We start from the raw sequence: 24491 nt of genomic DNA, 5'->3' as shown, positions 1-24491 counted from the left end.
CATTAAAGCAGCTGTTTAGTTCAGGTCTATGGATCAAAACTAATGAATAGTTTAAATAATGATTCAAATAAGTTTGTTTGTGCTTTAAAAAAAATATATATTAAAATATATATATATATATTTTTAAAATATACATTTTTGCTACTCGGGAACTCATTGAACTGATTTATGAGCCGCCTGTAGATACGTTTGCTCTTCTTGGTCTAAAGGGGGCGCTCGCTCGTAAGATGTACTGCGGATGTCCGAAAAAAGGGAAGGATTGTCTTCTTCTCAGTATTATGAATGAAAAGACAGATTTTTTGATGTTTCTTGTAAACGAGTAATATCACTTATCGATCAGTGAGGATCATATAACGAGCTAATCTGAGCTCGTGTAAATCAGGTTCAGGATGTCGGCCAGTGCGGTGTACGTCTTGGACTTGAAAGGGAAGGTAAGATATAACGGAGAAATGTTGCTAAGCTAACTGTAGCCCAGCTAGCAGGTTGACAGATTACAATGTGGCTCAGACCAGAGAGGACAAATGTCCGTCTGTGGCTATAATAAAGATCTATCCTGTGATCTAATGTATCGTTTTACACCAGAATAAAATGTTTAAAGATTAAAATAATGATTATGAGGTAGTTTAGTTATGACGAAAAGCAGATTTAATTTTGTTTGACAATGAATCAGGTGACCAGCTGTTAGCCGCAGTGAGGATATTACACACAGATGGTTCAATCTCTGCGTCCTAATGTTCAAATTAAGGTTTGTAGCTTAAAAACAAATATGCTCATATGCGCTAAAGTTCAGCTCTTTTTAAAGTATTGTTTGCCATCTAACAAAAAAGACACGTTTAATGGTGGTGAAACCGTATATTCTTTGCACAGCAATGGCCAAAGCCGTAAAGGTAAACAATGTTTACCTTTAGAAGAACTTCAATTAATAATGTTTCTAGTTCATTTTCTGTCCTTATGTTATCACTGTGACACAAGAAGAATATCCCCCCCTAATAATAACGTGATACATGCATACAGAAATGAATAAAAGTCCAGATCTAGCTTTTACAGATTCTTGAAAGAGCCTTTTGACTCAGCTTGAAGCTGTCTCACTAAATTCATGTTAATATTTTTCTGTCCAGCCCTTTTATTTATATGAAATCTATTTTCAACTGTCATTATTGATAGACGAATTAACAATTTATTGATCCACTGATGAAAAACAGTTTAAATGCTATTTTAGAATAGCATGTAAAATACCGTGAGATGACCAAGGAATTCACAGTAGTAGCTGCAGTAAAGTTTGTAGCACAACTAATTAGACATGTGTGTCCAATAAGGGCAAAAAATGGCATAGTACAAATGTACCATCTTTTGCTGTCTGATTTTGAGACACTTTGGTCTGTACTGGCATGATGTTTGTCCTCAAAACCTGGATATTTTCTGTTCTTTGGCCCAATCTCTGTAAACTTTAAAGATGTTTGTGTGTGAAAATTATTCTAGATCTGTAGTTTCTGAAAGAATAAGATCAGCTGGTCATTTTGTCCCCTCTTTTTTCCATTCTGGTGCCTTGAGCTGTTATACAGTGAAATAGCAAATAACTACAAAGCTTTCCTGAGGTGTTGTTTTGTGAGTTTGTTAGAGAAAGAGCTCTGCTGTCTCATTAGAGTGTCATGAGGAGGGTGGAATGGTTGTCCATAATGAAGAGTGATGTTCAAGCAGTTTCTTGCTTTTTTTAATGAGTTGACAGTCTGCTGGTATCTTTGCCACTAATGCTGCTTCGTCGGCAGTCTGTTTCACAGCAGGTGGTATCTGTTACTACATACTGTTTGAAGATCTCCATCATCTGACTGTACACATTAACATGTCTGAGCTCTCTCAGAAAGTACAGCCTGATTCTCCATGTTGTAGATCACTTTAGAGATTGTGCTGCCATCCAAGCTGTTAATCAGTTTACAGTCAGCTGCCTGTTACTCCCAACAACCGTCAACATCTTCTCCTATGTTGTAGTTTAACACAAAGAAGCCAGGTCCAGTATAAATCAGGTTACATGCAATCCATCTTAGTCTGATTGAATTAGTTAAATTTCAAATGTAACAGTCTGTTTCACGTCATTCTGTAACACTTGAAAACATATTCAAAGTGCCAGTTTGTAAAAAGAAATTTCCAAGGACACCTTCTCATTGCCCTGAAAGTACACTTTTATTCATTCACCATCCTGAACGTAGGCCAAGTGGTAGATGACAGAACGGAGTAACAACTGCCTTTTTAATGCTAGTGTTAAAAATGTTAGGAATAAAAAACCGAGGATTATTTAAAGATGCTCCATTTATTCAGCTGCAGTTCAAAATTAACCTATTTTACCTTCAGCTGCACTGGAATAATTTGATACCATCAAAATCAAAACTGGCAAGTCAGACCTTGAAGAAAACTAGAAATCGCTATCAACCAGGAAAAGCTTAATGATGCATCTCTGTAATGAATGCAGTACTGTGTTGTTTGTATGAAAAAAATAGTAAGCAATAGAATACAGCGTAATAAGCCTCCTAGTTGCAGCAACGGAAGAACAGACTAAATACAAATGGGGAAAAAAAGCTTAGCATGTAGATAACTTCATTTAGTTCCTTAGTGTGGTAGTCATAGTGCCGCTTACATCATGTAAGACTGAATGCTTCTTCTGACTGTTCCGTTCAGGTCTTGGTGTGTCGAAATTACAGAGGAGATGTGGACATGTCCGAGATCGAGCACTTCATGACCCTTCTGATGGACAAAGAGGAGGAGGGGACGCTCTCTCCGATCCTGGCTCATGGAGGCGTCCGTTTCATGTGGATCAAACACAATAACCTTTACTGTATCCAAGCTCTTCACGCTGCTCCATTTGTGTTCAAACATTTAGGTTTTATTTTGAAATTCTTATACACAAGCACATTGTTGACATGTCATTTTACAGAGTGTGTGTTTCATGGGTTTTACGTCTTTAACTCGCTTGTCTTCAGTGGTAGCAACATCCAAGAAAAATGCCAGCGTTTCTCTGGTTTTCTCCTTCTTGTACAAAATTGTCCAGGTATGAAAGAAGCTCTGCTGGGTTTGGCGCATAGTTACAAACACATTACAATACAAACATGAACATTATGCAGCTTTGTAAAGCCACAGTTCTGTTTTTCAGGTGTTTTCAGAGTATTTCAAAGAGTTGGAGGAAGAAAGCATTAGAGATAACTTTGTCATCATTTATGAGCTGATGGATGAGTTGATGGATTTTGGATATCCCCAGACCACCGACAGCAAAATTCTGCAAGAGTAAGTGTTTTCTTTGAGTCACCTTAAGGCAGGTAGCTAGAGATTCACTGAGTGGAAGTAGAGCTAGTTAATTTGTCAGTATGCATTATAAATTATTGCTAGAGGTGCCCCTATAAAGAATGTCATTTTGTCCCCATTTCCCATTTAAGTTTGAGATATTTGCCAATACTGAGTCCCCGTCTGATGCTTCAATAAAGCTAATAAATCTCTCACCAGTGATGTTCCAGATGCTGCAGTCTCTCAATTTTTCTTGACACCAGCAGATTAATTCTTGGAAAAAGTATTAAGAACAGGGAGGAAGTTTTAGTATTCACATTTTCATGCTTGTGGAGCATCACCAGGTTGCAAATACAGTTTAATTGAAAAAGTTCAAACCTGTGGAAAATATTAAAAGCTGCATTGAAACTCAACTGGGTTGTTTGTCAGATGATCAAAAGTTTAATTCAATTAAATTCAAAAATACTTTATTAATCCCAAAGGGAAAATGTTATAGCTCATTATGAGGGTTTCTTCAAAGAAACGTTGTAGATGCTGATGGCTGTGGGCAGGAAGGATCTCCTGTAGCGCTCCGTCTTACAGCAGATCTGAAGAAGCCTCTGACTGAAGACACTCTGTTGCTGTAGGACAGTCTGATGAAGAGGATGCTCAGGGTTCTCCATAATGTTCTTCATTTTATGAAGAATCCGTCTTTCCACAATGATCTCCAGAGGTTCCAGAGGAGTCCCCAGAACAGAACCAGCCTTTTTTATCACCTTGTTGAGCTTTTTTAAGTCCCTGGTTCTGATGCTGCTTCCCCAGCAGATGATGGTAGAAGAGATCACACTCTCCACAACAGACTTATAGAAGATATGCAGCATCTTGCTGCAAACACCAAAGGACCTAAGCTTCCTCAAGAAGTACAGTCTGCTCTGTCCCTTCTTGTAGATGGCTTCACAGTTGCATCTCCACTCTAGTCTGTTGTCTAGATGAACACCGAGGTATTTATACTCCTCCACCACCTCCACTTCTTCTCCCATGATAGAAATAGTTTTTGACTTATTCCTGTTTCTCTTAAAATCTACAATCATCTCCTTTGTTTTAGTCACGTTCAAAATGAGATGATTGTTTCCACACCATGCCACAAAGTGGTCCACCACCTTCCTGTACTCAGCTTCTTGTCCATCTCTGATCCACCCCACAACTGCAGAATCATCCGAGTATTTCTGCAGATGACAGGTGTCTGTCTTGTACTGGAAGTCTGAGGTGTACAGAGTGAAAAGGAATGGTGAGAGTACAGTCCCCTGTGGTGCTCCTGTTCTGCTGACTACCTGGTTAGACTCACAACCCTTCAGTCTCACAAACTGTGGTCTGTTTGTCAGGTAGTCTGTGATCAAGGAGATTGTTGAGGCCTCCACCTGAGTCTTTTGGAGTTTCTGACAAAGCAAATCAGGTTGGATTGTATTAAATGCACTGGAGAAATCAAAGAACATGATCCTCACAGTGCTGCTGGCTTTGTCCAGATGACAGTGGGTTTGTTGAAGCAGGTGTATGATGGCATCTTCAACTCCAACTCCACAGCGATAAGCAAACTGAAGGGGGTCCTGATGGTTTACTGTTTGCTTACTCAGGTGGGCCAACAGGAGTCTCTCTAGGACCTTCATGATGTGAGATGTCAGGGCAACAGGTCTACAGTCATTGAGGACTGATGGATGAGTTTTATTTGGTACCGGAACAAGACAGGAGGTCTTCCACAACACCAGAACCTTCTTCTGGGCCAGGCTAAGGTTGAAGAGGTGCTGCAGAATCCCACAGAGCTGCTCTGCACAGGCCTTCAGGACTCTAGGGCTGACATGATCTGGACCTGCAGCCTTATTCCTATTCAGTCTCTCCAGTTGCATCTTCACTTGACTTCTTGAGACACACAGGTGGAAGCAAAGGAAGCATCAGCATCTTCTGATATGGTTGAAGGCAAACATGTAGAAGCAGAAGGGTCTAGGGCTGAGGTGGAAGATAAAACATTTGAGGTGTTACTGGACAGCTGTGGGTCAAACATAAATTTAAACATATATTTAAGAACATATAGTCTGGATTTTATATAGTTTCTGTCAGCATCTCTGCTCTAATAACTCCTAACGGTAAAGGCAAAAAAGCCCTCTGTCTAACATTGGACACAGTAAGGCATTCATTTAAATTTTTAAAAAAGATTCAGAGTGTGGTCGCCACATGGCTCAGTGCTAGAGCAGGCGCATCATTTGGCTACAGAGGCTACAATCTTCAGTTGTCCCCCGTTTCCATTCCCGGCCCTGGGGTGTTTGATGCATGTCTTCCCCTTCTCTCTCTGCCCTTCTTCCTGTCTAGCTACTAATGAATAAAAGCCACTAGTGCCACAGAAACCTAAAAAAAAAGATTCCGATTCCGTTAGTGGATAAAAAAGTAGACACAAGAGATGCCTTCGGTGCTGAAGACGCAGGCAGATCCTTGACTCAAATTAAGGTAATCACTGATCCTCACTGCAGCCCAATAAATATGACAGTTTCTGCAACAAAAGGAGGGTTAAAGAACAAAAAATTTTGTATGTTTTCAAAGGCAACGTCTCCTCCAACCCCATAAACTTGCCCCGTTGGATTTTGCAAAGGCGCACCAAACGGGACCTTAGAATGTGGAAGAAAGTTTTATTCTCTGAGACAAATTTTAGTCTGGCATTTGTGCTGGCTTCCAGTGTTACCAGTATGGCAAGGATACCCCACTGGAGATGTTCTCTATGTGGCACAGTTGCGGAGGCTTCATCATGATCTCAGAAGATGTTTTTCTTTAATTAAACAATAGGGCTTTGGGTTGTACAGAGGTATTTACTGCTGACCATGCAGAGATGTTGCAGCAGGGATCACCGAGGGTCTTCCTCAATGCAGTGATGACTTCATCCAGGAGACTAACGTCCCTCTTCTTGACCATTTTACAGCTTCTCTTGATCTAAACCCCTTCGTAAAACATTTGGGGATGGATAGAAAGAGGTTTACATAAACAGACAGACATCCGCTTCAGAACTAGGATGTCCTTTATGAAGCCATCTTCTCTGCAAAGGGGAAAGTGCTCACCAGCCTACAGGAAACACTCCCATCAACTTTGCTTGAATTTCTGAAGAATAAGAACGATGGGGCTACTCACTGTGGAGTCCTTTTAATGCTATTTTTTGTACTCTGGTTTTAAACAGCTAATGAACAGCCTGTATTTAAATGTCGTTCTAAATCAATTGCTCTGTTTGTTTTGTCTCTCGCTCCTGTTTCTTCCTTTTTCATTTTGAAGCTCAACTTGCAACGTTACGATGACCTAGTAGTGCAAACTAGCTAAACATAAAAGATAGAAGATAAATATATACATATTTATAGAACAGTTATACAGGAAGAAGCACCAACTAAATGCAGTTGGGCTTCAGTCTGTTCCTATTTTTAATGATTATGCAACAGTGTATTGCATAAAATAATTTTGTACTTTTAAAATGCTTTTGTTTTGTCATGTTTTGCGGTGGGTTGCTTCTATTTCCTTTCATTTTACACAAATTGTAAAAGTTTTTATTCCTCGCCAAGTTTAACCAAAATGCATTTCATTTAATTATTCCTTCATAACAATGTGTAAAGGAAATGAAAAAAAAACAAAAAAACCCTAAAAACATTAAGTGTTAACATGGATATGGAGTCTATAAAACCTAAAATAATGACAGTTAACGATGCATTTAAACAAATAATATAAAATTTGCTTAAATGCTGAAAAACTAAAATAAAAATAAAGAATCTTTAAAGTATAAATACATCATTAATACTTATTAACTCCAACTGAAAGTATTCTTGTTTTGAACAATATCAAATATTAATGCAAATTGCTTTTACCAAACGTTAAAAATAGCAAAGATATTACTTAATAAAAGCTCCTCATACATGTAAAATTGTGGTAAATCCTCGTTTTTTGAATCAGTGCCACATCTAATACAAAATCTGTTCTTTTGCTTTTATTTCTACACCTACAGAATTAGAATATTATGCCTTTAGTTATGTTTTTAGTACCTTTCTTTAACAGTAAATGCAGATGGGTTGGCAGTTCATTCCAAACGTGCAGATCTGCCACTAGATGTCACTGAAACCACATTAATCTTCTAAGTTAGCCCCTTCTCCTTCTTGGCATTTTCCTATAATTATCCTTGCAAAGCAAAGTTTATTGTCTTCATTATTAGGGGATGTGAATGTTTGACCTTACAGGATGGTGAATGAAGCATATATGTAGCAGGCTAACTCTGGATTTCCCCCCCTGTGCAGTCTGAGTACAGTAATAAGTCATGCAATCCTTTGTATCCACGGGAGCCTCTGTCCTCCTTTGATGATTTCTGGGAACCGCAGTCAATTAATTTCCTTTTTTTCAGTTCTGGCTCAGTGTTTAAATTATTTTTCTCCTCTCAGATACATAACCCAAGAAGGACACAAGCTAGACACCGGGGCACCGCGACCCCCCGCCACAGTTACTAACGCCGTCTCCTGGAGGTCAGAGGGCATCAAGTACAGGAAGAATGAAGTCTTCCTGGACGTCATTGAGTCAGTCAACCTCCTGGTAGGAACTCCTTGTTTAAATGACCTGGGTTGCTTAAGGAATTTCAGTAACACGGATTGTGTATTTCCTGTCTGTGTGTGTCACAATGCTGAGTGTCAGACTTATTGATTCTGTGTTTTTATATGATCTCTTTAAGTGGATAAAACTGTATTTAATAATTTTTTTCTGACTCACTAACACTTTGTATCTTCTTGTTTTTCAGGTTAGTGCCAATGGGAATGTTTTGCGTAGTGAGATTGTTGGTTCCATTAAGATGCGTGTTTTCCTGTCTGGGATGCCCGAGCTGCGGCTGGGTCTGAACGACAAGGTTCTGTTTGAAAACACTGGACGTAAGTTCTGGACTGCAGGATTCTCTTTTACCAATGCATCTCAATTAATTAAAATTTCATCAAAAGTTACATTCATTTCAGTAATTCAGGTCTAAAGGGGAAAAAATATAAATTCTTCCCACAATGAGTTATATATTTAAACCGTTTTATTTCTCTTAATTTTGATGATACTGGCTAACAGCTAATTAAAATCCAAAGTTCTCTTCCCAGTAGGAGGCAGCTGGACTTCTTCTCTTATTTCTTGAACACGTTTCACCTCTCATCCAAAAGGCTTCTTTAACTGAAGAAACTGGGTGAAATATCTTCGATAAACAAGAGAGGAAATCTTGTTCCCTTCGACTTAAGCAATTTAGAATATTAGGTTGCTTTAATAGCGGACCTCGGCTCGTCCACATTGTTGGGGCTTGATATCTTCAGTCTTCCTCTTGTCAATACCTCATATATTATCGATAGGGTTTAGGTTAGGATAGAAATTGCTGGCCAATCATCCAAAGTAATACCACGATCATCTATCAGGTATTGGTGCCTTTGGCAGTGTGGGCAGATACCAAGTCCTGGTGGAAAATGAAATCAGCATCTCCATTAAGCTTGTCAGCTGAGGGAACCATAAAGTAAATTGCTCTGGACCTTAAGCAACTTGAAGGCTGTGGCTCTGCAGACTCGGGGATCTTTCTCTTAACATAATAAATGTGACAGCTGAATTCTGCATGTGGTGGCTATTTTCCTTCCGCTCAACTTTCCATTGATATGCACTCTGTTTTTTTTTTTTTAGCAAAGGTTTTGTGTGACTTATCCAGTGAATGTGTAGGCCACACCATTTCTGTATTAAATTTATCATTTTTTTATTGGTTCTATGAAATATTCTCCTTTTCTAAAAAACAGACTTTATAATTTTCTTCAGCTATAAGCAACAATTGTCATATTAAACAGAAATAAATACTTGAAATACAAGTCCTTCTCAAAATATTAGCATATTGTGATAAGGTTAATTATTTTCCATAATGTCATGATGAAAATTTAACATTGATATATTTTAGATTCATTGCACACTAACTGAAATATTTTAGGTCTTTTATTGTCTTAATACGGATGATTTTGGCATACAGCTCATGAAAACCCAAAATTCCTATCTCACAAAATTAGCATATTTCATCCGACCAATAAAAGAAAAGTGTTTTTAATACAAAAAACGTCAACCTTCAAATAATCATGTACAGTTATGCACTCAATACTTGGTCGGGAATCCTTTTGCAGAAATGACTGCTTCAATGCGGCGTGGCATGGAGGCAATCAGCCTGTGGCACTGCTGAGGTCTTATGGAGGCCCAGGATGCTTCGATAGCGGCCTTTAGCTCATCCAGAGTGTTGGGTCTTGAGTCTCTCAACGTTCTCTTCACAATATCCCACAGATTCTCTATGGGGTTCAGGTCAGGAGAGTTGGCAGGCCAATTGAGCACAGTGATACCATGGTCAGTAAACCATTTACCAGTGGTTTTGGCACTGTGAGCAGGTGCCAGGTCATGCTGAAAAACGAAATCTTCATCTCCATAAAGCTTGTCAGCAGATGGAAGCATGAAGTGCTCTAAAATCTCCTGATAGCTAGCTGCATTGACCCTGCCCTTGATAAAACACAGTGGACCAACACCAGCAGCTGACACGGCACCCCAGACCATCACTGACTGTGGGTACTTGACACTGGACTTCTGGCATTTTGGCATTTCCTTCTCCCCAGTCTTCCTCCAGATTCTGGCACCTTGATTTCCGAATGACATGCAGAATTTGCTTTCATCCGAAAAAAGTTCTTTGGACCACTGAGCAACAGTCCAGTGCTGCTTCTCTGTAGCCCAGGTCAGGCGCTTCTGCCGCTGTTTCTGGTTCAAAAGTGGCTTGACCTGGGGAATGCGGCACCTGTAGCCCATTTCCTGCACACGCCTGTGCACGGTGGCTCTGGATGTTTCTACTCCAGACTCAGTCCACTGCTTCCGCAGGTCCCCCAAGGTCTGGAATCGGCCCTTCTCCACAATCTTCCTCAGGGTCCGGTCACCTCTTCTCGTTGTGCAGCGTTTTCTGCCACACTTTTTCCTTCCCACTGACTTCCCACTGAGGTGCCTTGATACAGCACTCTGGGAACAGCCTATTAGTTCAGAAATTTCTTTCTGTGTCTTACCCTCTTGCTTGAGGGTGTCAATAGTGGCCTTCTGGACAGCAGTCAGGTCGGCAGTCTTACCCATGATTGGGGTTTTGAGTGATGAACCAGGCTGGGAGTTTTAAAGGCCTCAGGAATCTTTTGCAGGTGTTTAGAGTTAACTCGTTGATTCAGATGATTAGGTTCATAGCTCGTTTAGAGACCCTTTTAATGATATGCTAATTTTGTGAGATAGGAATTTTGGGTTTTCATGAGCTGTATGCCAAAATCATCCGTATTAAGACAATAAAAGACCTGAAATATTTCAGTTAGTGTGCAATGAATCTAAAATATATGAATGTTAAATTTTCATCATGACATTATGGAAAATAATGAACTTTATCACAATATGCTAATATTTTGAGAAGGACCTGTATATGACTTTGTATGTAATGAAATGAAAGTACAGTTCAATCTAGAAATAATTATTTTAAACAAATATTTTTTTAATTCAGGAGGGAAGAGTAAATCAGTAGAGCTGGAGGATGTCAAGTTTCACCAGTGTGTCCGTCTTTCTCGCTTTGAGAATGACCGCACCATCTCCTTCATCCCTCCAGATGGAGAGTTTGAACTCATGTCTTACCGCTTGAATACTCATGTAAGTAATGTATCAAAGGCACTTTTTCAGTGAAACCCCTGCAAAATAGTAGTTCAAGTGTTGCTTTTGAATGGATAGTTCAAGATCCTGAAATGAGTTTCTGCTGAAAGGTTATAAGCAATTAGTATCTTACATGCTGTTGATAACTCTTATAACATCTCTATTTTCTAAAAGTCCAAATTAGTTGGTTCCAGTGGCTGAAAGTAACGGTTATTCACCAATAATGCTATGTGCATCTGCCTTTTGTCTTAGTGGCGTAGAAAGTAGGGATGCGCGATAAACACCATTTTTAAATAACATTGGTATCGGTCCAATAAGTAAAAGTGGGAAGATATCAACAACCGATGATTATTTTCATCTTGTTGCCGTTTTTATATGTGTTTTGGGAGGGCAGGGGGTTTGCCATGTGCTATTTGTTTGGCATGAAGCACAGGATTGTGGGTTGAGATGAGACGGAGAAGCAACATCAGTGGTGTAAACACATGGAGGTGTATTGCAGGAGGTTATCTTTGTGTCTGTCTGTTTTTGTCCACTCACTGCATCGGAAATCCAAATCTGCTAACACCCCACCTCACAGCAAAGGAAATGCTGAGATTTCTCAAATGTTGCAATTTAAAGAATTTCTTGGAAAAGGAAATGACAAAGGCAAAAACTCACCTTGTTTGTGACTGCATGTGATTCAGACATTTACAATCCAAAAAGTGTTTCTTAAATGTTACTGTGTCTGTAGTATTTTCATTAACTTCTAAAAAGAGTGACCAGGTAAAAAATAAAGCAGATTGACTCATTACATATCTAGTTAATTATTGCATTTATCTCATTCTCCTTTCCTTACATATTTGCTAAAAAATCTTCAAAGTCATCCACCCATTTATACACACATTCACACACTGACACTGGTAGGCTGCCCTAGAGCACACTGACAGAAGTAAGGCTGCCATACAATCGGCACCACCGAGCCCTCTGACCACCATCAGCAGGGTGAAGTGTCTTGCCCAAGGACACCACGACTGAGACGGATGGAGCAGTAACATTTGATTACTGTTTCTGAATCATAGAACTCTGTACTGCTATTCTCTATTTTGTTTAAAGGTGAATACAAAACAATCAAGTGTACAGTAGGTATCATATCTTAAAAAGCATACAACAGAAGCCAAGTGTACTGTACACTTAGACACATGGGGAGCAGCAGTAGGTCTGAAATGCTACATTTCCCTCCATGTTTCAATCATTCAATCATGGGTCAGCCTGGCCAGAAATCCCTGCATGTTCTACACATAACAATAAGACACATAAGCTAATGAATTGATGTTAGTGCATCCAAGCTAGTTTCAACCTGAAGTTAGCTGCGCATTTGCACCAGGAGTTATGTGGCTTTAAGCTTACTATGAAATTTATCACAAGCCGGTTGTCGAGTAATATTGTATGTAAAATAATATATATAAAATAATAATAATGTGAAATATTAACCTTTGGAAGAATATCAGCGTGGTGAGTCTCCAGATGCCGCTTAAGAGTTTTGGTATTTTTCCATCTAGTTTGAGTCCGCTGCCGTCTCTCTCTACAAAACATTCGGTTTTTCTATCGAATGGTTCATAGTTAAAGTTTGTCCATAGATCCCTTCGTGGTTTCCGACCACCAAGCTCCTTTATCGAATGTGCCGTGGCCACCATGGTCCATCAATTAATGAATCAGTCAACTTGTGGTGGTGGGTGTGACCATACAAGGATGGGATGGAGCGGCATTGCTGATACTTTTTAGCTTTTTACTGACAGATTACATACACAATAGACAGAAATGTCATGCATTTTGAACGTCTGACAGACCCCCCACTAACATATTCATCAATGAAAACACACTCGTCATGTTTTAGTCTTTAAAGAGCCGCATTTAGCTCGCCATCGTCTCATTATGGAAAAAAGGGGCACCGACCAAAGTTGATCAATATATTTACTTGTTTTTTCTTAGAAAGCTTTTAGAAGGCATATCTAATCAAGACTTCTACCTTTGCTGTTGTTTTATTTTTTTTTACAATTATATTTATTTTTATAAAAATTTGATAAGGGGTCCCAGAGAAACCCTCTTGTTTTGTTGTGGAGTTAATTGTACAATAAAAAATATTGTGCATTTCTATTTACTCTTTTTTTTTTTTAGCACTAACATTTAGTGACTCGTTTACTTTATTATTATTATTATTGCACAATTATTTCTTTCATCTCTGTATTCATATTTTGACAGTCCAGCACAATTAAGCCTTTGCTGTGTTTTAGATGCAAACACTGAGGATCATGAGGCATATTTCACTTGTATCATGTATCTGTTGAAGTTAAGTATGAAAACAAGATTAATTTCTGTCCTTTTTCTGTATGCTGGTACTCTGCTCCATGTAGCAATAGGGAACATCCACTAGGTGGTGACTGTGACTTGCCATTTAAACTAGCAAGCTCTTCAGAGTAGATCTGAAGTTATGTGTCCATTAATATTGAATCCCAGTATGTTGTCTGATAGGTGAAGCCCCTGATCTGGATCGAGTCTGTGATCGAGAAGCACTCTCACAGCCGGATCGAGTACATGATAAAGGTAGGATGCTTTCTCAGCACATGGATTAACTGCTGTGTCATCCAAAACTACACCCTGGTCTCATGGTTCCTATAAAAGTACAAACAATAACAAAGAAAAGGCTTGGTTGTAAAGGCTGGTCTAAAGTGCATTCATGTGCATTGCAAACTAAACTGACTCATAAATCTTGTACAGAATAAAACGCGTGACTATATAACGCTTATGTAAAGCAAAACTTAAGTCCCAGTTAAAGACATCGCTAAGGCAGCACGTTGTTTTAAACTTGCTCTGCTTGTTCTTCCTCTCTTAGGCAAAGAGCCAGTTCAAGAGGCGCTCCACGGCCAACAACGTGGAGATTCACATTCCTGTGCCAACAGACGCTGACTCACCCAAATTCAAGACCACAGTGGGCAGTGTGAAGTGGGTGCCTGAGAACAGTGAGATCGTCTGGTCAATCAAGTCTTTCCCAGTGAGCACAAAACGTGACCCAATAGTGTCATAGTGACGGTTTACAAACAATTGAGGGCTCTTTTTGTTACCTTTAGCCTCTTTTATGACTCTAATCCAGCTTTTGTTACATAGTATCTTCTGTTTTTTTATTACTTATTATTCATTTACTCCCTGCTTTTATTGACAAAAAGTATTTGTTAGTATTATTCTCTGGCTTCATTTTACACGTTTAAAAACAATATATTTATAATCACAGATCATAACATTGTATTAAACCTCTTGTGTCGCAACTTGTCACAGGGAGGAAAGGAATACTTGATGCGCGCTCACTTCGGTTTGCCGAGCGTAGAGGCAGAAGATAAAGAGGGAAAGCCACCAATCAGTGTCAAGTTTGAGATCCCGTACTTTACCACCTCAGGGATCCAGGTAGGCTTAACACACAGGTGACCCCTATTGAGTGGTAATCCCTCAAAGACGTTTCCTTTAAAGCGGAGCAGAAAAGTTCAAAGCATTTCCTAAATCTGCTCATTCAACCATACTGTGTTTATTGTTCATCTGGGTGCTGATCCAAACACATGGTGATTACCTGTACTATACATGGCCAACCTGTTCCAGTAAAACAATATCTAGTTTTAGACCAGAGGGGGCAGCACAGCAACACCTTAAAGCTCTCTCTGGTCTAAAGTAAACTTGTGCAGAAGGCAAGTGCTCATCAACCTGAACTTGGCCCTCTCTTTTTATCATAATGACAGTGATATAAACCGTCATTCCTAGTACCAGGCTGGTAGATTAATAGGATTTTGATTGTAATTTCCATGGAGCAGAGAGAAGTTAGTGTTTATATTTCAGGTTTCCCTCATGCTGACCACAGACTGACACACACGTGTTACATTTACTGTATGATTACAGTTGTGCTGTGATTATATGTGTAGCTCCACAACACAAAATTACGCTTTCCCATGTCCTGGTCAGGGGAGGAAACGATGCTCGCCTTCATTGGAGAGTATTATATTGTATGTGAACCTCTACATAATTATATTCCCAGTTTTATGTTTGTAAAATGTTATTTGTTTTTAATCTGGAATGCTTCTTGTTTTTTGTCTTTTCTTAGATTTTAAAACGTTAAGTTATGAAATACTGGGATTTTTCTTTAAAAATGTCTAATTAATCATATAATGTCATTCATGACATTGAAATTCTCAGTGAAAGTTTTTAAAAGTCATCTATTTTAAATGTTAACTTTTTAACTATTTCCTCTTTATTTAAGTACATATCGATGTTTTACTGCCTATCCACATTTATTGGCACCCCTACTTAAAACTGTGGGAAAAAGCATTAAAATTAGTAAAAGGAGCATAATCTTGCACTGAAAATGTGAGAAAACTGAACTCAATAATTCTGTGTGACTTAAGGAAAAAATAACATATTAAGAAATAAATGTTATTTTTTTTACCCTGTCATAGCTATTGGTACCACTTACAGCTCCTGTCTATGTATATTTAAATAAAATTAATATATATATTTTTCTTCAGGTTGATTAGCATATCAGAGAACTTCCTTCTCCCTGAATTTTTGGTATGAATTGGGGCCCATTTCTCTTAGCCACTCCTCAAAATGGGAAAAACAAGAGTGCAGACCATTAAGATAAGACAGTTTTCTGTTGAGCTTTTTAAGTAGCGCTAAACCTACCCACATCTAATTCACAGTTCACACCACAGGATAATTTTGCCGATTTTTGACCCGATCTTCCCCTTCCGACGATCCTATGGACCCCCGATCATCACGATGGCTCTAAAGATCATCTTATGAGATATTCCTTTTGTGTGTGATGTGTTAAAAGTGATCTATTCTGCGTCAGGAAGTCAGGACCACTCCTACTTTAAATATGGGATATTCAACACGTTGGATTGTCTTGGCCCGATATCCTAGCGTGTGGGGTGTTCCCAGAGGTCAAACGAGCCTGTTGTATGTGACGTTTAGCCAATCAGAAAGCGAGGTGACGGAAACACGGAGGGGAATCCCAAATGGGGGAAAAGCTCAATGAAATATTAGAACAGACAACAATTTAAACACAGTATGTAACAACTCATATCATAGTGTAGCCAGTAGAGCCCCTGCTCGTGCTGTCTCAATTTTCTAGTGCTTTTTCTCTGTTAAAATTAGTCCACAATCTGTCGTCATTGTTTCCTTCTTGTTGTTTGAAGATTTCTCATCTGACATCTGAATGTTCGTGAGTGAAATCTGTTCGTGCGTGGTGTGTTGTGCTTGCCTTGCGGCTGTACACCACAAACTGTAGGACCAAACCTGTTATATCTATGATATTTGTTTTATCGTCATGTGTGGGGTCTCTCAGGTTTTGATTTTAAAACCTTGCCGTGTGAACCAGGCATAAGGTTGGACAAGACAAGTTTATCTTGCCAAGCCACAAAGCAAAGAGGATGGTAGGGAGGTAAAGAAAATCCCTCTTATTTTGTTGGAGTTCTTGGAAAACTGCGGCAATAAAAAAAAATGAATTGATGTTGATGCTTTTCACACAGGTGCCAGTAATTGTTAAAGGGTGCTGTATGGTGCCTCTGGTATGGTATTCACTTGTAACCACAGTGCATGTTACAAGAGCTGATCTGTACACTCAATACTATTAAAAATCAGAAGTTAAATATAGAAATGCACCTCATCTACTGGTAAATGTTTAGTCCTGTTTATTAATAGCAGATATGAATGAACTGAAAGCACTCCTCCTTTGGTTAAACTGCTTGTATTTCAGTAACCAGCCGACCCTGGTTATTTTGGTTTTAGGGCTGAGTGCCGCAGTAACAAAGCAAGCATTCATATTAAATGTAAACATTCAGTTTCTAAACTTGCCTCAATAACAAGCTACATATTTTTGGCATTAAGCTCTGTAATAAACCTGCAGCTAATACCTCAGAGCTGATGCAGGACCTTCATCTCCTGGTAACAGAGTTGCATTTATATCCCAGCTTTTATTTGCTGTTTTCTGTATGAATCATTTAAAAGAGCCAAGAGGTCATATTTTCCAGCTTCCCCACATTTCCCATCTTCCTCAGTAAAATGTTATTAAGTTGCTCAGTTATGATGCGGCCCACTCGGAAACACGACTCTCAATCCAACATTAATTGATATGTATGATATTTGTAATGGGGGGGGGGGCTAGATTGTGAGTTGTTGTGATTTTCCATGGTAAGCTGAATGAGTTGCAATGATTTACCCACAATTTGCTCTCTTGTAAATATTCGAATAATAGCAAAAGTGCATGAAAACATGCATGTTTGCCTTAATTCTCCAATTAATGAAGGAAATCATTTCAAGTGTTTATAAAATAATAATCATACAAAAAAAACGGAGATGTTGGTCATTTAAAAATAAAACTTTATTCTCAATTTGATCCAAAAAGCTCAAGAATCCAAAGTTATACATAGATAGGTTAGAGTTTAGGGTTGAGAATCAGCACGATCTCTGCTCTGATGAACTTCTGACTTGCTCATCTGTGCTGTAGTGGTGGATCCTCTTTTGTGGTTTTCTACAAACCTTGATGACTTGTATTCAAACACATGAGGGTTTCCTGTTCGCTTCAATCTGGACACACCCTTCCAAATGTTGTTGCCGCAGCTCTGACAACAAGGCGACCTATAACTGTAAGTTAGTTTGAATTCGCTCAGATCAACAGTTTTGTTTTTCAGCGTTTCCTGCCTGAGCTTCATCCCTCAAAGGTACCCGAAGAAACAAACAAATAACGAGCAGAAGAAGTCTGAAGTTTTTTTCCGTTCTCAGGCACAGATGAATTATTGGATCAGTCATGAAATTCTGTTAACAACTGGAAAATTAAGCTGGAAATGAACATTTTGCTTCTATAAACTATCAAACTTCCTGCGAGGAAGCCACCTGTAGAGATCGGTTTGTAAATGCCACACAACACCCTTTTTTGTTGTTGTGGGGGGCTAACGTATTTCAGCCACTGTTCTAAAAACCTTTTTTTTTTCTAAATACCCCTTGAACTTTTCAACATTTTGTCACGTTACTACCAGAAACTGTACTGCATTCTAATGCAATGTTATCTGATAAATAAACACAAATTAGTGCTTAATTGGGAAGTGCAAAGAAAATGATAAATGTTAATAAACTGCTCAGAGACCAGGCATACATATTGAGTCCCTCTGATTCAATATCAGCTTTGGTTGCAGTTACAACCTTAATCTGTTGAGGCAAGTCTCTACCAGCTTTTCACATCTAGAGACTGAAATGTTTGCCCAATTCTCTGCAATATAGCCTATGCTCAGTCAGATGGGGTCGAGAAGAGGTCTGAACTTTGACTGGGCCATTCTAACATGAACATGCTTGGACGTAAACCATTTAAGTTGTAGCTCTGGCTGCATGTTGAAAATCTTTTGCAGCCTTTTAACAGGTTTTTTACCAGTATTTCCATCAACTATGACCAGCTTTCTTATCATTGCTTTAAAAAAAAAAGCATGAAGCGGCCACCAGCATTACGTTTCCAAATCACATAGCAGTTAGCATTTGGGAAAATACATTTACATTTCGCTGTCATCTGACCAGAGTGTGTTTACTAATTATTGAAAACTATATATATCCTTCTTGTTCCACTACACAGTTATGCAATATTAAATAAACTACTAAAATACAATGAAAGTTTCAATTGTAACATGACAAAGTGAGAAAGGTTCAGATGTGAGACTAATTTGGAGGTTTTCCCCTTTTATTCTTTTGAAGAAAGAAATGTCACAATATAGTTTGAGATAGGAGTCTTAAATAAGCAGTTTAAAGCCTTCACAGCCTTATTTTTTTCAACCGAAATCCATTTTATTTTTCCCATGCCAGCAGCGATGGTTCACATCCATCTTCACAAACAACCTACCAAGATCCCTGTTCCCATCAGACTCCTGTGTTAAGTGTGCAACCTTCCCCTTATTACAGGGCAAATGCAGACTGGGTCTCAGACTAATGCAGCCAAGTGACACCACTCTACGTGTGAGAAGAGGCTGTGAAGTTTAATTAGACCCATGTAAATATCAAAGCATGAGAAAGTTTCCCTTAACTCCACCACTAAGTGTAGGGGAGCGCACATGTGAACCATGTATGATGCAAGTAGCTCCACCGTATAAGTTTAACTGGAAAGCCATGTAACCCCACACGTTGGTTGGGTGAAAATACGAGCGACTTTTCAAATGTTGGCTCTGTAGGTGAGAGGACTCAAACAAGTTGGCAGATGTGTTTTTTCTTCTCCTTTCTGGCCATGCCATCTACAAGAAGTCTGATAAATCCAGACCACACATGCAGTCTGTACTTACCAAACGATATAGTACAAACATCCTCCCATTCCCTTCTCATCTTACAAAGCCATAATGATATTTTATGGAGGCTATCCTTTCATGCTGTTTTGCTGACTGCGTGCCCACGGCCAGGCCGGGATGCATGTTTGGCTGCAGGATGCGAGGAAGAAGTGCTGCGCCAGCAGACTCGGTGATCCCGCGTCTGCGTGTTTTGTTGTCATGTCTTCGGTGACCACAGCGCTCGCTCTGACCTCACAGAGAGCAGTGGAAGGTAATAACAAGGCGGCCGGTGCCGTGGTCTTCCCAGAGCTCTCCCGCCTCCTGATGCACAAATTCCTGCGCCGTCTGTTCCACTTTCAGCTGGGAACAGCCAGGACGGAGACGAGAGGTTATGTCCGCTTCGAAACAGCCGGGTTTTCCATCTCAAATTGCACCTTTTTTTTTTTTTTTATTCTGCTGAATTATTGGTCGAGCGTTTTGACTGCAGAAGCTCAATGAGGCATGAAAGCTGTCCTGGGTTTGGGCGTTGTAGGTTGTAGGCCCGCTTTACATAATCACACACACAAAATTCATTAAAGCGTTTCATTGAGTCAACTAAAGTAATACTTTACTACAGAATCTTTACATGTCCTTTACTGTTTTATTTCTCCTTCTGATGGGGAAAAACGTTCTGCAATCGTGTTTGACAGCGCTAACACTGCAGGGTATTTTTAGCATTTCTTCTCGAAATTCAGTTCTGTGGTAACATCAGGCAGCTGAAATATCGGTTGACTTGTGAAAGTTGTATCTTATTTGTGCTGATGTGCACTTTTTTTCCCCTCACTGGCATCACAAAAAAATCTACAGTTATGTAAATTAACATTGTGTGTCCCTTGAAAGCTGCTTCCTTCTTGTGTGACTCATACTACTGCTTCCTCATCAACAACGCTGCTTCTACTATAACCTGCTGCTCGGCACAAGCTTAAAGGTTAAATTTGTGGAGAATTATATAGCAGGGGAAGCTTTTAAATTAATAATCCAAGATTGAGAGCATGGTCACACCTTTCATTGCATGGGTATCCACCTAAACTAACAGGCTGAGCAAGGAGAACATTAATCAGAGAAGCTGACAAGAAGCCCTTGGTAGCTTTGGAGGAGCTGCAAACATCCACAGCTCTATTGACAGGACAGCTATATGTCATGGACTCAACAAATCTGCTCTTTCTGGAAGAGTGATTAAAAATATATACATATATGACATCCCGTTTGCAGTTTGCAACAAGCTATGTAGGGGACAGAGTTTTGCCTGTATTTATAACAAAAATAGTAAAACCTTTTATGTTTAATGTATAATGGGACTAAAGAGAAGAGATGCGTTGGTCTTTTCTTCCGATTTATTTACACCTGCCTTTCTCGTTTTCTTTGTTCCCCTGCAGGTGCGTTACCTGAAGATCATAGAGAAGAGCGGATACCAGGCCCTGCCGTGGGTGCGCTACATCACCCAAAACGGAGGTAGGTCAATGGTTTTTCTGTAGCTGTGTAAAGTGCCCATATGTGCAGGTATTAGGCAACAGTTGGGCAACACTGTGCAATGTGGTGGGAACTGACCTTGAGGAGAAGCAGTTCTATGAAAAAGGGATACAGAGCAGAACATGAGGCAATGTAGCAACGCCCTACTAGATGTGAGAAAGTGAGCTTTATTTTCTCAAGCTTCCCCCTGCTCATCATAGTGAGATTACCAATGTTGCACATGTTGGTCTTGTAGCTGATATTGCCACTAATTGCCAAACATCCTCATCTCATTTCCTTCGTATTTCATCCAATCCGGGGTGGAAAGCATCAGCTGCCTCCAGCTGATTTCTCTAGGATTCCCTACTTTTCATTTGCACATTTGATTAAGTCTTGTCAATTTCCTCCACAGATTACCAGCTCCGGACCCAGTAGGCAGCGCCTCAGCCGGCATGTGGGCAGGTGGAAGTCAAGACGGGGTGGAGTCGAGGCGCTAATGCGCTGTGGAAGGCAGGTGGCAGTCTGTAGATAAGAGGACTGTCAGTATTTACTTTAGTTGTATAGCTCTCAATTCGTTAAACCTCTATCCATTCACGATCAATGCAATTATTAGAAGGAGGCTTGGGTTGGGCAAGTTTCAGAAACATGATTATGTTATGGTTGATTGGATCCAGAAATGATGGAGATCGGGGAAAGCAGGAAGAATGTTTACATCCACTCACACACTGCAGAGTGACACACAGTCTGTCATAGTGGGTCAAATAGTTCAAAAGAGTATGTTACAGTCCCCTTTTAAAGTTACTGTAATCACCTGCACAACGGTCATTCAGTTACAGCATGTGTTCTTTGTATGAAGCTGCTTCGTTCTGCCACAACTCCTTACCTTGTTCATTATTTGTAAATATTTGTTACATGTTAATGAACTCAGTGTTATTAGTTTAATAACGGTAAATTTCAAGCAAAACATTTTGTATTATGAGCTGCATGTGATGCCATAGATACATGCCAAAACATCGCCTTCATGCATTTTTTTGTTTTTTTGTTTAGTTTGTCCGTTTTGACTCCACAGATTTCTTTTTTCAGCTTTGCAAAAGATACTAAAAATGGTGAGTTTACGCTGCACAGGAAGCACCCCGACCGCTGCTTTCCTTTACTCTGTCTGTAACCATGATGTTTTCGGTCATTAAATGTATATTTAGAGAAAACTGTTCCATCACCTGCTCATGTCATTTCTTAAGTGACGTCACTGCCATGGATGCTAAATGGAGGGAAAAACTCTGCTTAGAAAAACAGAGTACTTGGGGGAGACCATGGATGGTTCTTTCCATCTCATCCGAGTGGAAAAATACACCCAACAGTGCAACTTGTAATACTCAGAGCACCATAAGGTTGTTAGCAGCTAAGTGAGATTCCTCCGTAAACAAGCAGCAAAACTGGAAAAGACTTGAGTCAAGCTGCAGTCGGTGACTTGTTGGAGTGAGAAACGTAGGACGGATGAGCACAGACCAGTTATTGTTCTGCAGTGGTTCTGTGTTAGGTCATTGCTTTAAGTTTACCCAACATGGGGACTCAGACATTCCTTAATACATTTGAGTCACTCTGAGCTGGTGCTGAAGGTCACGTGTCCTCATCACAGAGGTGTAGTGAGATTAAGCTATAATAAACTACTCTAATCTTCATAAATCAGTTCCACGATCAAAAAATCGTTTTCCAAACCTTTTGTGATATCTACCATGTATAATATATGTCGATTTTTCCATATTACTCAGGAATAAGGTTTATGTAGAATTAGTCGAAGATTAATTAAGATGTGAAAAATCAGTGTGAGTTAATAATCAAGGAAATGAAGAATTACATTTATTATTAATCAACCTGATATCTGATTTGCGCCGCTCAAGGTGGCAGCAGGTTGGAGTAGCTTTGTTACTTTTTATTCTGATTTATTCTTTTATGGGAGCTATACCTCTTGTGGTGGATACAGTTGATTTTTTTTTTGGACGACTGTCCACTCCGGTGTCGGATGCTGTGCAGCCTCGAGGATTTTTCTTAATACTTTCTATTTTTGGACATTTGTTATGATGCATTGCCATGGCAACAGAGTTGTTTCTTACAACCGGGAGCAGCTGATTAATATCTCAAAAGCTCAAATAATACTTCAACTACAACTCCAAATCCCTGATGAGTTGAAAAGGAGACGCCGTGGATGCAGAGCAGGAGCTAAGAGAAGAGGGAGAAGGAGGAAGTTCAAACCATCTCTTCCGTCAATTATGATGGGCAATGTGAGATCGTTGGGAAACAAGTTGGATGAACTCCAAGTACTTGGGGAGCCAATGAACTGAACACATTCTTTAATAGGTTCAGCTCAGAAACAAGGTCAGCATCCTCCTCTCCTGCTCACAGCCAAACAGACATTCCACCCTCCTTTGACCCACAGCTGTCCAGTAACACCTCACATTTTTTATCTTCCACCTCAGCCCTAGACCCTTCTGCTTCTACATGTTTGCCTTCAACCAAATCAGAAGATGCTGATGCTTCCTTTGCTTCCCCCTTCCACCTGTGTGTCTCAAGAAGTCAAGTGAAGATGCAACTGGAGAGACTGAATAGGAATAAGGCTGCAGGTCCAGATCATGTCAGCCCTAGAGTCCTGAAGGCCTGTGCAGAGCAGCTCTGTGGGATTCAGCAGCACCTCTTCAACCTTAGCCTGGCCCAGAAGAAGGTTCCGGTGTTGTGGAAGACCTCCTGTCTTGTTCTGGTACCAAATAAAACTCAGCCATCAGTCCTCAATGACTATAGACCTGTTGCCCTGACATCTCACATCATGAAGGTCCTAGAGAGACTCCTGTTGGCCCACCTGAGTAAGCAAACAGTAAACCATCAGGACCCCCTTCAGTTTGCTTATCGCTGTGGAGTTGGAGTTGATGATGCCATCATACACCTGCTTCAACAAACCCACTGTCATCTGGACAAAGCCAGTAGCACTGTGAGGATCATGTTCTTTGATTTCTCCAGTGCATTTAATACAATCCAACCTGATTTGCTTTGTCAGAAACTCCAGAAGACTCAGGTGGAGGCCTCAACAATCTCCTGGATCAAAGACTACCTGACAAACAGACCACAGTTTGTGAGACTGAAGGGTTGAGTCTAACCAGGTAGTCAGCAGCACAGGAGCACCACAGGGGACTGTACTCTCACCATTTCTTTTCACTCTGTACACCTCAGACTTCCAGGACAAGACAGACTCCTGTCATCTGCAGAAATACTCGGATGATTCTGCAGTTGTGGGGGGGATCAGAGATGGACAAGAAGCTGAGTACAGGAAGGTGGTGGACCGCTTTGTGGCATGGTGTGGAAACAATCATCTCATTTTGAACGTGACTAAAACAAAGGAGATGATTGTAGATTTTAAGAGAAACAGGAATAAGTCAAAAACTATTTCTATCATGGGAGAAGAAGTGGAGGTGGTGGAGGAGTATAAATACCTCGGTGTTCACCTGGACAACAGACTAGAGTGGAGATGCAACTGTGAAGCCATCTACAAGAAGGGACAGAGCAGACTGTACTTCTTGAGGAAGCTTAGGTCCTTTGGTGTTTCCAGCAAGATGCTGCATATCTTCTATAAGTCTGTTGTGGAGAGTGTGATCTCTTTCTCCATCATCTGCTGGGGAAGCAGCATCAGAGCCAGGGACTTAAAAAAGCTCAACAAGCTGATAAAAAAGGCTGGTTCTGTTC

At 39.9% G+C, this 24491-nt stretch overlaps 1 protein-coding gene across 1 annotated transcript; it reads left to right on the top strand.

Moving 5' to 3' along the window:
• Positions 1 to 230: 230 nt before the first annotated feature.
• Positions 231 to 21967, top strand: ap1m1 (adaptor related protein complex 1 subunit mu 1). The gene is made up of 12 exons (XM_047367205.1): positions 231 to 431; positions 2671 to 2827; positions 2973 to 3040; positions 3143 to 3273; positions 7701 to 7848; positions 8051 to 8177; positions 10817 to 10959; positions 13468 to 13539; positions 13829 to 13987; positions 14269 to 14394; positions 20690 to 20765; positions 21175 to 21967. The coding sequence occupies exons 1-12, from the start codon at positions 390 to 392 to the stop codon at positions 21195 to 21197; spliced, it is 1272 nt and encodes a 423-aa protein (XP_047223161.1). The 5' UTR covers positions 231 to 389; the 3' UTR covers positions 21198 to 21967.
• The last annotated feature ends 2524 nt before the right edge of the window (positions 21968 to 24491 follow it).

The sequence above is a fragment of the Girardinichthys multiradiatus genome, chromosome 6 (assembly GCF_021462225.1).
Source record: "Girardinichthys multiradiatus isolate DD_20200921_A chromosome 6, DD_fGirMul_XY1, whole genome shotgun sequence".
In the NCBI taxonomy this organism is placed as follows: domain Eukaryota; kingdom Metazoa; phylum Chordata; class Actinopteri; order Cyprinodontiformes; family Goodeidae; genus Girardinichthys; species Girardinichthys multiradiatus.
Note: the sequence above shows the minus strand (reverse complement) of the source record. Positions and strands in the feature narration are given on the sequence as shown.

Excerpts from the sequence above, each read along its gene's own strand:
- ap1m1 (XM_047367205.1), top strand. The coding sequence starts at position 390 with ATGTCGGCCAGTGCGGTGTACGTCTTGGACTTGAAAGGGAAG. Across the intron at positions 7,849-8,050 it reads TTGAGTCAGTCAACCTCCTG|GTTAGTGCCAATGGGAATGT; the intron begins GTAGGAACTCCT and ends CTTGTTTTTCAG. Across the intron at positions 8,178-10,816 it reads TCTGTTTGAAAACACTGGAC|GAGGGAAGAGTAAATCAGTA; the intron begins GTAAGTTCTGGA and ends TTTTTAATTCAG.